This window comes from Lonchura striata, chromosome 4 (genome assembly GCF_050655825.1).
Source record: "Lonchura striata isolate lonStrDom1 chromosome 4, ASM5065582v1, whole genome shotgun sequence".
NCBI classification, from domain to species: Eukaryota; Metazoa; Chordata; class Aves; order Passeriformes; family Estrildidae; genus Lonchura; species Lonchura striata.
Window position 1 is genome coordinate 40,875,175 of NC_140706.1, and position 15,594 is coordinate 40,890,768.

General features: G+C 34.5%; 1 protein-coding gene across 2 annotated transcripts in view; it reads right to left on the reverse strand.

Annotated features, from left to right (window-relative positions):
- Positions 1-15,594, reverse strand: part of RXFP1 (relaxin family peptide receptor 1) — an 87,620-nt gene that overhangs the window by 4,551 nt on the left and 67,475 nt on the right. Inside the window, exons 6-18 of one of the 2 annotated variants that reach the window (XM_021539588.3) lie at positions 11,345-11,449; positions 10,467-10,572; positions 9,158-9,229; positions 7,546-7,617; positions 6,418-6,489; positions 5,551-5,622; positions 4,716-4,790; positions 4,377-4,448; positions 3,410-3,481; positions 2,612-2,683; positions 2,143-2,214; positions 1,087-1,158; positions 627-856 (exon numbers count right to left, since the gene is read on the reverse strand). In XM_021539588.3, coding sequence (XP_021395263.1) covers positions 627-856; positions 1,087-1,158; positions 2,143-2,214; positions 2,612-2,683; positions 3,410-3,481; positions 4,377-4,448; positions 4,716-4,790; positions 5,551-5,622; positions 6,418-6,489; positions 7,546-7,617; positions 9,158-9,229; positions 10,467-10,572; positions 11,345-11,449 — 1,164 coding nt within the window. The remainder of the gene's footprint in view (positions 1-626; positions 857-1,086; positions 1,159-2,142; positions 2,215-2,611; positions 2,684-3,409; positions 3,482-4,376; positions 4,449-4,715; positions 4,791-5,550; positions 5,623-6,417; positions 6,490-7,545; positions 7,618-9,157; positions 9,230-10,466; positions 10,573-11,344; positions 11,450-15,594) is intronic. The other variant, XM_085578011.1, reaches the window with a different exon arrangement.

Below are 15,594 nucleotides of genomic sequence, written 5' to 3' on the forward strand. Positions count from 1 at the left end.
TGCAATAATTCTATGCAGTGTTGGCAACTACCTCTCAAAATGCATTTAACTGCATTTGTGCAATCCTTATAGACTCTCCAGTATTGAGAGACTCAGAGGTGTAGTGACTGTACTGTCAAGTAGTTAATCCATAAACTTTTCTTGCTTTCAGGACTAAAATAAAAATTATCACCCCAATTCCTAATACTGGGGAGCTAGGATAGATTAATTTTCTATATTTGCATAAATAACCTTTTGTTTGTGCAAAGAATAGAATATTTGAGCACAATAATTACACGCAGAAATCACTACTTACTGAGAAATGCATACTAAAATGTAGGTTTTTGGGCATTTGAAATATTGGAATATTATTTCTTCTTGCTGAAGAAAGTGGGAATTTGACAGAATTCCCATGGCATGAAAATCAAACATGACACTTTTGGAATGTCCCAGCTGCCAAAGATAGCATTTAATGAGACCTCAATGAGACCTTAACACTATATAAGCCACAACACTTTGTGTTTTCATTTGCAATGTCACAAAGGTAGAGTTAATCTAATGCTGGAAATATATTACTATACTATAATAACAAGTATCATACACAATACAAGCAGACTAAAAAGATATTCTAGATATGGAGTACTCACAGCAGAGAGACATTATGGAGATGGCGTGCAGCTTGTTCTCTGATCTTATGTAAGGCCTCATGCAGATAACAAAAATGTTTCCAAAGCAGGTAATGGCTGATACAACCCAGACAAACACTCTCTGTATGATGCTAGCTAAAAGATTCTCAAGGGAGGAAATCCCATCTGTGTTGGGTTTGCAGCTGCGCACGTGAGGAGCATACCCACAGTACTGGAATTTCTTAAAATATCTGGTTGTGAGAAACAGATGAGAGATCATTCTAGACTGGTTGTCAGAGTATCAAAACTATCTATAACTACTCAGAAAACATATTATGAAAGAAGAAAAGTAAATAAAAAACAGCCAAAATTCGACAACTCATGTAGTGCTTTTCATACATCTTTGTTTTAATTTATCCAGTATTCTGTTATTGTAAAATTCAAGCCAAAGAAACCAAACTTTGTAAAATAATCTACTTACATGTGGGAAAGGTTTCTCAGGGGACTGAACATTCTCCTCTGGATGTTTGCAATTTCAATGCCCTCCAAGCTGCTGTAAAAATACATTCTCAGTAAAAGGCCATAGAAACTCAGTAGTAAAAAACCAAATTTTATGAGCATTTAGTTGTGATTTTATGATTACAGGAAACTAGATAAGAACTTTATTGCATCTAATCTGTCAAACCTTCAAAACCTGACCAAAAAAGTCAGGAGTGGAACAAAAAGGAATTGCAAATAATTTTAATAAACTCACTGTTCTTCCAGATTCATGAAGAAAACTCTAAGTGCTGCTTTCAGTCATGAGAATTCATGAATGTCTGATTAATATGTTGCCCTTTCAAAGTACTATTCTACTGATGTTCTTTCTTCATCTCTGGGGAAATAATAACTTGTTCTAGGAGTAATACTTTTACACGTCTTCTCTCTTTTATCTCAGGGGGTGCTTTGTTGGACAAAAAATACAACCCAAGAACTCAGTCTTCATTACGTCAAAACCAGCAGGAAGCTGGGACACAGAACACAGCATGTAAGAAAAAATGCTGGCTTTTTTCTGACACATGGCTGAGATTCCCTATTTTAAATTTTATATCTGTATATGAGAGCTGCAATATTTTTTCCCCCTGCAGCGTGAGATCAATAAAATTTAACTATGTAAGATGTTCTTCTAGAACTTCAGGTTCTGTATTCTTCCAGTCCATCCCATTCTCTGGTTAGATGTCCACCTGGTCAGGGGTCTTTGGTTCTCCTTGTGGAGAGCCTTATTTGGATTTCCGAGGTGAAGTGACCAGTGAAGAGGTACTTAAATCTATTGCAGGATAATTTCAGATTTGCAAGATCGTTGCTACACTATCTCAGATTTTTAGGAGGACCTCTGCTGGCAGAATTCAAGTTAGAGCTGCTGTGTGCACCTGCAAAATTGCCCCTAGACTCTTCAGGGGCAATTTCTTGCAAAACATATTCTAGATCATGTCCTACTGAAGGAGATGTGAAAAATCACAAAGAAAATATAGCTAAAATATAAAAACTTGATACTTACAGGGATTTGAGTTTAATTAGAAAATCAAACTGGTCTATTTGTATTTTCTTGATGGGGTTGTAAGAAAGGTTCCTGTAAACACAATAAAATTAACTTTGTCCACATTCCTTACTGCTTGCCCTAAAAGCAAAGTCAATCTACTTTTAAAGTTAAATCCTGATATCAAGTTAAGTGTTCCCATGAAATTATTAATTTTGCATGATATAGTTAGCATAGCTCATCTTGTATGTACTATTAAGATGTAGAAAAAGGTAGGATTTTAACATGTCTTTTGGGACATGAAAATGCACACCTTTTACAGAATTTTTCTGGAAAATGATGTAAAATTGCTTTTGGTGTGTTTTTTAGACAGAGCTTAAATGATGCATACAAACAAATGTGCTCTTGTCTTTTCTGACACATATGACTGAAAACATCATATCAAAGGAGTAATATACATTTATGTATAATAATAAACAAGAATCCTTACAGTTGTGAAAGATCCTTTAGTTCCTTAAATATATATGAAGGAAGTGATTCAATCTTGTTGCTAGCCAAATCTCTGCAGAAACACACAGGTTACAGTAAGTTCTTACTACACACAGTAATTTTACTGAATAGTTTTGCAGTTTCAATATACACAATTTTATTTGCCAAGTAGAGTATTATTTATTTCATAGGTTATCAGAAATTTGGACTATAAAATAATGATATTAAAACAAGGTGGGAAACTAGACCTATCAGATCTTGCTTTGTCTCATTAGTTCAGATATACAATTAGATACATAATTTATTGTTATTTTATTTCCATCAAAAAGAAAGTAAAATGACATTAATTGGCTTGTAGAAGGATACAAATCAATTAAATGTATTGTTTCATTATGGGAATGTTTCCACATGGGATAAACTGCATATCTCTACTTTTGTTTTTATTTCTACCTTTCATCTTACTTTCACTGTGCAGAAATCCTAAAAACAGAGGAATAAAGGTCTCCAAAACTGTCAAGCTGGTCTAAAAGATACTGAAGGCACACCTGCACCTAGACTGTAGTGATACAAGAATAATTGATATTATTTTATTCAGGGAACATAATATGAGAAAAGCCCCAATATGATTGATACAGATTTTATTGATTATTTCTTTCCTGTTCAATATATCTTTAGAAAAATACCCTAAGGAAGGATGCCATCTCCAGGGCATATTATATGAAATAGAATTTATGATGAATAATATTTCTAATATAAATCACAAAACTGTGTGATTTGTACAGATAAGAGATCCACTCACAATTCATCTAACATCTGGAGAGAAGAAAAGCTGTTTTCATTTAGGGAGCTGATTTTATTTCGTCTCATCACCCTGAAAGAATAAAACAAACTTATGTTGCTTCTACTTGGTGTCTATTTAATTTTGAAGATAAGTTTTTATAAACTTTAAAAGTTCTCTGTTCTCTGCATCTTTAAATATTTACCCAATTCAGTTAACAAGCTAATTGCATCTGGAAGATTGCCATTTTATCATTTAGTAAATAACTTTTTTTGCCTATATATGCATTTACTTCTGCATGCGTATATATATATATATACACACATACACACCACACACACCCATGGAAGGCTGATGCAAATTAACTGAGGGCAGGAGGAAGATTAAGAAGGCTGGAAGGCTTGTGACCTAATCATGTCTCAGACACAGGTTGTGCAATTTTTCATTCACCCTTATTTCATCTGCCACTGAGATTAGAAAGCCAATAACATGGGTACTGCAGAAGAGATAAAAATTGAAAGTGACACTCACCACGGAGTCTACTGATCTACCAAAAAGTAGAAGGGATTTTCTGTAGATGGTTACATCATCACTGAAGAAACTTAGGAGAAAATTCTAAAATTGATGAGCCAACCCTCCAGCCAATCAAAATAAGCAACAAGCTATGTATTTTGTATGTTTGCTGGTTCTCATTATGAGATCTTTGACTCCAATACAAAGGTAATAATGAAAATTTCTAAATCTTAATATCAGCCAAAATCTCTTCAGTGAAGTCTTGTTATATATTTCAATGCTGAACTTTGCTGTAAAATATAAACAGTGGGTATTCGGTGTGGTGCTCATTTCAAACCAAACATTTAAATTTAATATCCTCAAGAGATAAATAACCATAATACTCAGGAAACTTTTATATTAGCTGCAATGAATCACTTGACTGTTCAGTATAAGTACATCTTACTCTGGCTAGCTAGCATATCCAATTACTTACAGTACAGTTAGAGTGCTGCAGGAGATGAAAGTGGCATTTTTCACATGATGGATATGGTTGCCTTCAAGGTCTCTGGGATATAAAGGAACCCATCAATCATTGAAAATAAACTCAGGCACTTATTTTAAGGTAATTGAAGAAAAACACTACCAGAACTTGACTATACGGAAGAGAGTGGGAGGCAGACATGCACACTTAATTGATGACTTCAGGCCATCAGCCCTGCAGTGACCCAGCAGGCACTTGGCAAGATCCAGCACCCCATAAGGAAAAGTGGGGTAGAAGTGCCATACAAAGACAACAAAATAATATTTTTCCAGTGAAATAAGGTAGACTTACAGCCAGTTTAATCTTGGCATGTACTGGCACAGAGGTTTATCAGGCAAACGTGCAAGAGAATTATTCATCATCTCTCTAAAAAAAAAAAAAAAGAGGAATAGTACAGCTGGTTATATTTGCACAGTTACATCATAGAAAAAATTCATGTCTCTTATGCACTTCTGAAAAAAAATCATTCCAATCTTGAATAGTTTTGAAAGCAGTATTATTTTCTTCAACTTCCATGTATTTTCCATGTGACATTCTATGCAGCAGTATTTTATCCTTAGCTTGCTAATGTCCAGGTAAAGGAAAGATGTTCACTTCACTGCTATTAAAATGAAAGGAGGAAATCCAATACAAATCTACTATTCAGTCAGAACATGTAATTCTGACTACAGTGGGATGTGGAGGGGGGTTTCCCTTTGGGATACAGGAGAAGAGGGTCCCTCATCTTTCATGCTGGAGAGTGCAGTGGCACACCATAGACAGGGCCTTGGGGAGGGGGGTCGGGCTGCTATTAGGGGCAGGGACTTTGGGACTCCTCCTGTCCCACCCTGGCTCTGGAGGACACCTGGAACCCAGTGCTGCAGCTGCCTTGACCCTGCCCTCTCAGTGACACCTTTCATCATTTTCCTCACCTTTCTCCTATACTTTTCCAGACACTGTGTGTCCACTGCTGCCAAAATCCTCCCACTCTAGCACATTTTGCCTGGGGTAAGGAAAAGCTGCAGGTGTACTGCCAGCACTCTGGGGTGAGCTAGCACATTCAGCATTAAAAATTTTTTATATGTGTTTGCCCTTCCTATTCTGTTCTTTATTAAATAAAACCTTCTTTATCTTCTTTCATACTTACAGAAGAATAAGAGATTTGAGTCCATAGAATGTTAATGGATAGATCCGATTTATCCTGTTGTTTTCAATTATCCTATAAATTACAGTGAAATATTTATCAGCTTGATAATTTACTTCAGTCTTAAATTGAAGAGATAATAAAAGGTAACAAGATTTGTAGTGAATTTCTTCAAAAGTCCAGTCAAACTACTTAAAAGAATTAACACACTATTCCTTGGCAGGTTAAGATATTAATTTTCTTTCAGAAAAATTTCATAAAAAACCCATGTAACTTAGAGAAAATAATTTCTTTCAACTTAGAAAGAAGTGTTTTCCTTTAAAGCTCTTAAATCCTTTGATCAAAACACTTTGAATAGATTCTCCATAAAAACAAAGTCGCACAACCTAACAATATTCTATGGCAATCCAACAGTCCCAAACATGCAGACGAATGTAACACATATTATTTGATTATTTTTAATAACTTATTCAAAATCTCTCTGAAAAGCAGTAATGAGCCAATATTTCAGTGTACGAAATATTGTCTGGACATTTTAAGCACTATTTACAGGAAAGACCCGCCTAAAAAATATCTGTCTACTGTTTTATAGTACCTAGGTTATTTAATATATTCTTTTGTAATGAGCAATTACTAATAAACATTGTTTAAAGTTAAAAGTCATCAATCATTGAAGCCATTAAGGCTCAAGAGCTATTTTCTGCTCTCAGCAAAGCCAATTGGATTTTTACCTTGCACAGTGTAACAGGAGTTCCTTAGTTATTAGCTAGTGTAAAGTAATGCTCTGCACAAAAATGAAAGCAATCAACATATTTATATATAAAAATTAATTATTTATTGAGTAAATATACAAAAGAGAAAACAACATACAGCCATTCAAGTCTGTGAAGGTCTGCAAAGACAAAAGGCTCCAAATTTGTTATCTTGTTGTTGCTCAGGTATCTAAAACGAGACCAACCAAAGATGAATGAATGGAATAATTATTTAGCAGCAGACACATGAAAATGGGTTTTTAGGTTATTTTTCCTTGATAATTTACCAGAATACTCTTGTTCTGTTAGTATTTTTTCTTTACTTTGGTAATTTTCATGCCATTGTTTGAGAGCAAGGCAGGGCTCTCTTTAGTGAGGATTTTAAGAGTAATTATGTACAACACTTTGTCTTATCCATGAGATAGTACAGCCAACTAAATATTTTCACTGTGTCATATTTCAGACCCTTCCCAGTTTCCTTCTGTGGAGTGATTTGTTCCATGAAAGTTTCCAGGATCCCATTCAGTCTTTGCTAAGGATATTAGTCATAAATGTAGATACCAGAATAATGGAAAAAGAAAAGCTGAAAATGAATGGAGAGGGATACTATAAATGGTCTGGGAAGATAATAACAGCAGCTGTAATAACAGATAATCAGCCACACTTGTGTGATGGAAAGAATAAGAGGTACAGTTTTGTAAAAAAACTTTCCTTCTAAAATGATTGCAGTAAAAGTCCTGAACCAAACAGTGCAATTTATGTGTTGTATCTTTCACTGAGCATTTCCCTTAAAAGTGGAAAACACCTTTCAACAAGTTGCTGCAAAATAAAGAAAAAAAAAAAGGTTCCTTTCATCACCTATACTGGTTACTTTGAATGCATTTGCAATCCAAAACACTTTGTTAAATGATTTTCATCCATCACAAGCTCCTGCTTTCTTTTTACTCTTTCTTCATTCTCTCTGGCTTTCTGCAGGGTAACTACCTTACCTTCCTTCTTCCATCCTGAGGATTTTGGGAATAGGATCGAAGTATGGAGCCCTCTTGTCTTTCCAAAGTACTGCCCTGCCAGATACACTTGAACAGGGACCTCTTAATCTGTCTTTGCTTTCTCAACTCAATCATTGAATTAAAAGTTTTGGACCACTTTGCATGTTCCTCATATGGAATCAGGCAGAGGTTCTGAGAGGGACTCTCGGATTTCTGCCTGCTGCTTTTTACTTCAGTATTCTAAAAGCAATACTTACAGTTTTGTCAAGTTGTATAAACCTTTGAAAGCACGTTCAGATATGGCTCTGATTTTATTATTCTGAAGATACCTAAGAAGATACAAACCCAAAACAATTTATTCTCTAAATAAGTGAAGTTAAAACAAACATAAGTAACCAATTAATATCTATCAACTAAACTGAATACATATTTGATATTTTAAAAGAAGCTGTTATATTTATTACACCTTGAATTTGACAATAGCCATTTTACAGCTATAGCTGGAAAGATTGCAAGGTTGTTTTTCAAGAAATTCACACAAAGAGCAAAATCAGAAAAATCATTCCAATGGATGCTTGCTTTGCCAAAGATGAACCATGATTGGTGGTTTGCAACCTCCTTTATTAGGTCCTAACTGTTCAGTGCTCACCTGTGTGACCTGATCTCTGCTGCAACCAAAACTTTGCACAGTAAATGTAAAATTAAAATAATTTTTGATTTTTTGTGGTACTAGAGAATTCTCAAAATATTTCATTTTTAAGGTAATATATTTAAAAATATACAGCAAAACTTATTGATCTCCTGTAAAGATACTATATTTTTTAAAATTCCAGGTTTATCTACTTTGATGAAGTAATGAGTTGAAAAGAATCAACTGCAAATGTCAAGTCTTTGAAAATAATTTTAATGAATTATAATTAGTCTCAGAATAATATTTAAACATAAGTCCTTTAAATCAAATTCCACCTCATGAAGCATCTAGATGCATACCTGCTAGAAAACAGTAAGAAATCAGACACTGGCTTTTACAAAATGGGTTTCTGCTCAAGATTCAACACTGCTCAAGACCTTTTGGAAAATGTAAAATTATCTATCAGAAGGGTGTGAAGTTGATATTAGAAACAAATGTTTTCTACATATATAAATAGGTATGGATTTATTTCTTTTAGTGAAAACTTACCTTTTGGGAATTTAAGGGACATAATGGGACTTAACTTTCAGAACACCAGATGGTGCTGCAGTGTAGCAGAGCTCCCATGAAAGAACACGTTGAGTAGGTTATATAGAAGCCCTGCTCCAGACTTCTACATTTAATTTTTATTTCACTACTTCTATATAAAGAAAACTTGTTAAAAGCTATGATTTTTGAACAGCACGTATGTTACATGCTGGAAAACACAACACAGTATTGTATTGCCATAATAATTTGACTTGTTGGGCATTACTAAATCAGTACCAGACATAATTAGGAGTAAAACCATGTGCCATGGGAATGAGCTTCCCATGATAATGGGAAGTTTGAGTTTCCAAACTTTTTTCCCAGAATAAATCAATTAACTTACTTTAATTTGATTTGACATATTACTGTATATGTAGCATCCTCCAGAAAAAAAAAAAAATAGTATTTTTCTGGTATAAACCAGTCTATAAACATAAACCACTGAATATGCAGAAATTACAGTTTTGCAATAAGACAGATGTCAAATCAAGGTACTTCAGCCAAACAGGGTACACATGAGGTACCAAAAGGTGAGACAGACCAGACTTTTGGTACTTAAATGTTAAGCCCCCTCTGTGCACATATGGGAGAAAGAAAGGATGAATATTTAAGACACTAGATAGGTATTTTATGTTATAGCACTCCCTTACAGATTTTTAAGATCTTGGTATTTCTTGAAAACATCAGCAGAAAGTTTCCTTAGCAGATTCCTCTGAAGAGACCTGTAGGAATGAATGCATACAGTAAAACTACTGTCCCAGGTTCTTACAGCACTTTTGTTATTTAATAAGGGCAGCTCTCACTCTGCTAAATAACAAGAGCAACATGAAACCATCTGAATATGCTGTTTTTCTGTATGCTTGTATCTATCTAAGCAGTAAGAAAAATACATTATAATAAAAAAATCTCCATTTACCCAGGAAAACTGGCAAAATAATAGTTAAATCAAAGAATGAAAAAGATTTGAATAGAAACTACAGATTTATTTCAAACCTCAAAAGCATATAGAGTGTATTTCCTAGTTCATGCGTCCCAATGTCCCATCTCCACTGGAGACACTCAAGTGTCCTGTCAGGAATAAAAATTCCTTCAGGATGTGGTTTGATTAGAAGAAAATTTATCCTGAAAGCCAGCTGAACTCACTCCTTTTTCTACAGCTAAAACTGTAGTCAGTATTTTTGAATTCTTTTTCAACCCTGAGCCAGAAGCCAGTTTAAATAGATGTTTGACATTCCACATCAGTTTTTGTTATGAAATATTGCAGTATTTGAACGTGGACCCAACAAGGAGAACTTCAGCCACATGTGAACACAGACCAGTACCAAAAGGGGAGATTCATGACCCAGATCTATGGGGGAGATCCTCAGGTAAGGACATGGGATGCTTCTCTCTACTCACCACACCTAAAAGTGCTTCTCAAGAGCACATCAGCCATATTCTGGTCTCTTAAAAAAAGTTTGGCTTACACATACATATCTGCATGATGACTCAGACCAATTAAATCCTTTTAAATAACAGAGTATTCAGACATCAAATGAGAACTAAATAGATCTGGTCCCGCAGGGAGTTCCACAGAGTTCAAGGTTATTGACTTTATTGACAGGAACACAGACTAGGAATATTGGCAGTATCATAGAATAAGAAACGGGTTCTAAGCATTTTGTCTTAAAAGGAAGCATTTCTTTTCTAGATTTCCTTAGATATCCTGAAGTATTTGTAGTTCAAGTCACTGTTATAAACATGAAATTATCAGTTCACGCAGTTTTTTAGTTCCTTAGTTTCTTTCCTCTCCTTTTATGTAAGGAAAATCTGACTTAAAATATTAAAGTACTTGTCAACAGAAAGAAACAGTGCTTCCCAAGCATCAGCTGATCATTATAAGGCTGTAGTTGTGAAAAAGTTGTAGGATTGACAGTCAAACCTGAACAGAGCAACAGACCAGGTTACTTCTCTACTTACATTATGGTTATGTTTGAAGAGACTGATGGCACAGCACGTAATTTGGCAGCATCACAGAAAACCTCCAGCCCTTGACAGGTACACTCTGCTGGCACATCACCAGCCACTGCAGGACAGCAAGAACATGGTCAGGGCAAAAGGAGGGATATGAGGTGTGATGGGACATGGAGAAAAGAAATATGATATAAAAGAACGAGCACAAAGACAGAGCAGTCTCTTTTGAACACAATTAATGCACATGTTTTTACAAAATTGATTTAGACCTGGGAGGAATCTAACAATAGATATAAAGGGACACAAACAATTATATTACCTCTGTGAAAGCTCTTGAACCTTTAGGCATGATACACAGGAATCTGGCATGTGATTTTTGCAACACTCCTTTAGATTATTCAGCAACCTTATTACTAGAAGCAGCACAATTTTATGGATAAAAATGGGTCAGAAATGGGAGTCTTTGCTCATTATAGTAGACAACAGACTCAAGAAATCTGTACAAAGACCTGCATAAGTGGAGGGAGCTTGAAAATTTCATTTGATGTACAAAGAAGTGAACTGGAAGCAATGTTACCTTAATTTCACTCTGAAATATATGTCAGTTCTATAGTCTCTCCAGCAGTATCAGCATATTTAGATAAACATTTATATTGCCCTCCTAACTGGCATATGCTAATTAAAGTATGTTTAACACTTCTCTTGCAGAAAATGAATCAGCCTTAATGGATTTAAATTAGCTTCAAATTAGCATTCATTCTTTTGGGATATTAACTATGTTTTACTATAAATGAAACAGCACTAAATTTCCTGCTAAGCATATATTTGCTCTGTATTTCTTTCTAGGAATCATCATTAATAAAATAACATCTGAAATCACTTACAGCACTCAGGTGTCTTTGTCTGAAATGCATACAGAGATTTCAGTTTATTGTATTTGTCCTTTGTATAATGTTTATCAAATTGCAGAGACCATCCATTGTTGTCCTCTAATAAAAAAACAAAAAAAAAATACAACATAAACAGACCACAAATAGAAGATATTAAAATAGAAATGGAAGGTAGAAATGTCTTCACTTAATTTAGTTGCATTAATTTTTGTCTAATTAATACAGATCATTATTCCAGAGCATTTCATACACCAGTAGAGAATCTTATCTTTATACATCTGCTTAATCTTACATATCTAAAAACAATATTAGCTGCATAGAAGTAACATCTTATTATATCTTCAATAACGTTTGTTGTGACAGTCACACTGAAAGAGTATAGTTGTGACTTCAGAAATGTTTATTTATGCCTAAAAATGAGAGGGAACAATATTTTTATACTTTCTTAGACACACAGGTTTGCCACTTTGTCCAGGAAAGTTGAAATTATTACTATTATTCTGACTAGTTTGTACAAAGTCTTGCACTATCACAGCCTATAATTTCTTTCCTGAAAATCTAGATGAAGGCCAAAGGAACACTGCTTTTCAGGAGAAGAAGGGACTTGATGTAACATATTCAAGTCAGAATGTTCATGCTAAACTTAATATGCATCTTAAACAAAGCATGATTCCATATACCCCTTTGGTTTGCATACATGTACTTTGCATACATGTACTTAGTTCCTTCCAAAGACTGGTCATTTCAAGATGTAGTGGTGCTAGAAATAACTACAGATCTCTTAGTTACTTGTTTCTTGGAAATCTATTGTATATCTGAAACCTGTAAACTGATCAGGTAGCTGCTTTCCAAACAGGCCGGAAAGGGAAAGGGAACTTGCCTTTAAAAGCTGCGAGTGGAATGTTAGTTTTATTAATTTGAGTCTGACTTTAGTTTTCTTAATTTGTGTCTGTCTTCTCTTCAGCTCTTAAAGCATCTCTTTTAATGAACATGCAGCAGTAGCAGAAATGCTCCTTGGGATGGCACTCCCTAGCTGGTGAGCCAAAGCATCAATGACAATTGAAAGCAGCACACTAAGGATATCTACTGCAAAACAACACTTCTATGAGAACTCTTAGGATGGCTCTGCTTTGTTAGTAATTACAGTCTTAGATTCACCTTTATAATGTGAAATGATAATTTATAATTCACCTTTATAATGTGAAATAATGTATTGGCAATAGTCTTTACCCCTACCATTTCACAAGTTAATAGTTTAGTTATACTTAAACACAATTCCTAATGGACATTTCTCTACAAATCTTTATATTTAACTAAGCGTTATTATAATATATATAGGCTTCAAAATAGGCAGGGAGAAATAAAAATATTTACTTTGCAAATTTTCCCATTCTGAAATGGTTTCTCATTTTTCATGTCATGTTACAGCTCAGTTGTTTTCTCAGACAGGCAAGGAAATGACCTTGAAAGCATCTCCTGACACCTGCCTACAGATGAAGCTGGTTTTGAGAGATGCTTGCCTCTTTGCTGTCTAAGCTGAAAAGATGTGCTATATTTACTGATTAATGATAATATGAAAGATTAAGTAACTTCAGGCAAACTATCCTTCATCTAGTTATTTATTTGTTATGCATAAATTTAAAAGATGAAAGATTAAAAACAAACCTAAGTACCTGTCTTCAGGAATTGGTCCAGTGAGAGAAAAGACAGACCCGATAAGACATTTAAGAACATTTTACTATCTTCCTCAAGAGCACCTTGCATGCTCTGATCCATTATTAGTTTTGTCATTCTACGTAATTAAGCTAATATTCAGAAGCAGCCTAATGCATTTGGACAAAATGAAAGGTATTGACCAACCTGCTCCTTCCTGCTTTAAATGCTCAAAAGAAGAACAGTTTTAGGACTGCCTGCAGCATGGAATCTGTAAATGATGAAGTGATGAGAACAGACCCTTTGTAAAGTGGCAAGTGCATTAAAACCTACTGCCCTGTAGATGGGACTATAATGAGGTTTTCTCTACCACTATTCATGAATATTTAACTGGAGCACATCCATTGACTTTCATTTGTATGACTGGACTCAGCAATATGTGGGAATTCAACATACACAGAGAAACTAAGATTTTTAAATAGAAACTTGGAAAATGGTTTAAAAATGAGGTTATTCTTGAAGTATTAATTATACCAAATAAATGCTTCACAGTCAGGAATATAATATGAAAATACTATTGGATTTTCTAATTTGTTATTATGTTCATAGAAAGTGGATATATGAGATTTTATTCTACATTTTTATACTTTTAAAATGCCTTATCATGTGACAAAGCATGTACAAGAGGTAACCATCAATGATTTCACATCTGCAGAGAAAAAGAGAACACTAATGGGAATGATGAAGCAGTTTGTTACAAAAGGGAAGTTCCTCAGCATTTTTGAGGAAGTCTAGAGGCAGCTGTGTATTTTTGGGTGCCCATAAAAAAGAAGGGGAAAAATTCACAGAGAAGATGGGTTATTTTGTCCTGGAATGATTCCAGCTGTTGGGTATTTCTAGTGAGTTTTAGAGAATTTTAAATAATGGTCTTTTCTCATGGCATGCTTTCTACTAGAAATAAAAAGGCATATCTGAATATAATAAAACAAGTTTTTAAACATCTTTGACCTCCAGAAATATATGTTTTGGGCCAAACTTTGTGCCCAAGCATTGGACAGTCTCTATTTGATCCAAGCTTTTTTTTTTTTTTTCAGGATTTTTGTCAAATCCTGAAAGAATTCAGTTCAATACTATGTTTAGTATGAACATTTAGTGAAACACTCACTGGCAGAACTGTAAATCACTTTTTGGTTGTTTAGATGAAGGTTTGTGGCCTGTTTTTACCTCTTTCAAGGCAAGGATCTCCAAACACTTTAAGAAATGACTGGTAATAGTACTGGTCTTGAAATCCCAAATCTATAATTTGAGGGAGTACAGCTCAGATGATAAATTATTTTTACCCTGAGCCAGTTCTAAAATAGATTATGTTGGATGTGGTTCTGTTAAAAAAAAAAGAGATCAGAGAAAACAAGGCATCATCAAGTCTTCCTCTGCATGGGATAAGTGAAATAAGTGGTGGCAAACTGGATTTATCTGACTACAGATTAATAAATTCTATCTTGCTGAAAGTTTCCAATCACCACTTCTGATGGGAATGAGAAAGAGCATGTTAATCCTGACAAACTACAGATTTGAGTAATCACTTCAGTGACAGATCCAAGAAAGTATCATAATTTCTCAATTAAAGACATATTTCTTACTTAATATGGAACTCATGAAGAGGATGCTATATCTATATGACTTCCCCCTTCTCTCAGCCACATCTTGATGGGTATTATACAGAGAAATGCAATCATCTAAATGCATAAACACTCTAAAGAGACACTGTGTTGCCCTTTGAGTTTGCCTTTGCTGTTGGTGGTCATAACCTGTGGATATATTTCTTTTTGTCAATTGTTCAAATAAACCTTTTCTGGCTGTAAAGAATTACTTCAGGCTTTTCACAAAACTATCTTTTGTTGCAAGGAAGACCCATGTCCTACAGACAAGAAGCATTTCCTCTAAAAATATTTACAAATGAAGGAATATAATTTTTTTTTTCCACAGTGTTGAGGCATCCTGATACAGCCTCATAACTTATAGCAAGACCAAAACCACACAGAGATTTTACAAAACCAAGGGCTGCGGTGCCTGGAGGCAGGGCAAAGTTGGGATGCAATTTCACTGTCTCAGTTTAACTATCCAAGCAGAAAAAATTAGGAACTTAGAGCTGGACACCTTACAAATAAATTCAAAGGTAAATCACCCCACACCACTCTGCATGTCACTGCAAATATACTGTGTCTTCTACTTCTGATTAATTGAAATCTTGTGCAGCTTGTCTGTTTATATGTGACAATGCAATCATAGTAAACCAGACAGGAAACAAATTAATTTGCATAGGGTTTACAGTTCTCTGGATGAACTAGATTACATACTTACACAAGGTTTTTTATTATTCTAGGGCAACTTAATTAAGCTAGTGCAACTTTTAAGAAAACAGGCAGGTTAAATTTTCCAGAAGATAAACATCTTCTTAATGTTTGATCTTTATTCCTGTGAAACATGTGCATAGATTTTTCTAGTTTTATAACAATATTTTTAATATATATGCATTTTTCTCATTTTATATTCTGCTTTTCTTGAAGTACATTAAATTTTAAAAATTAAAA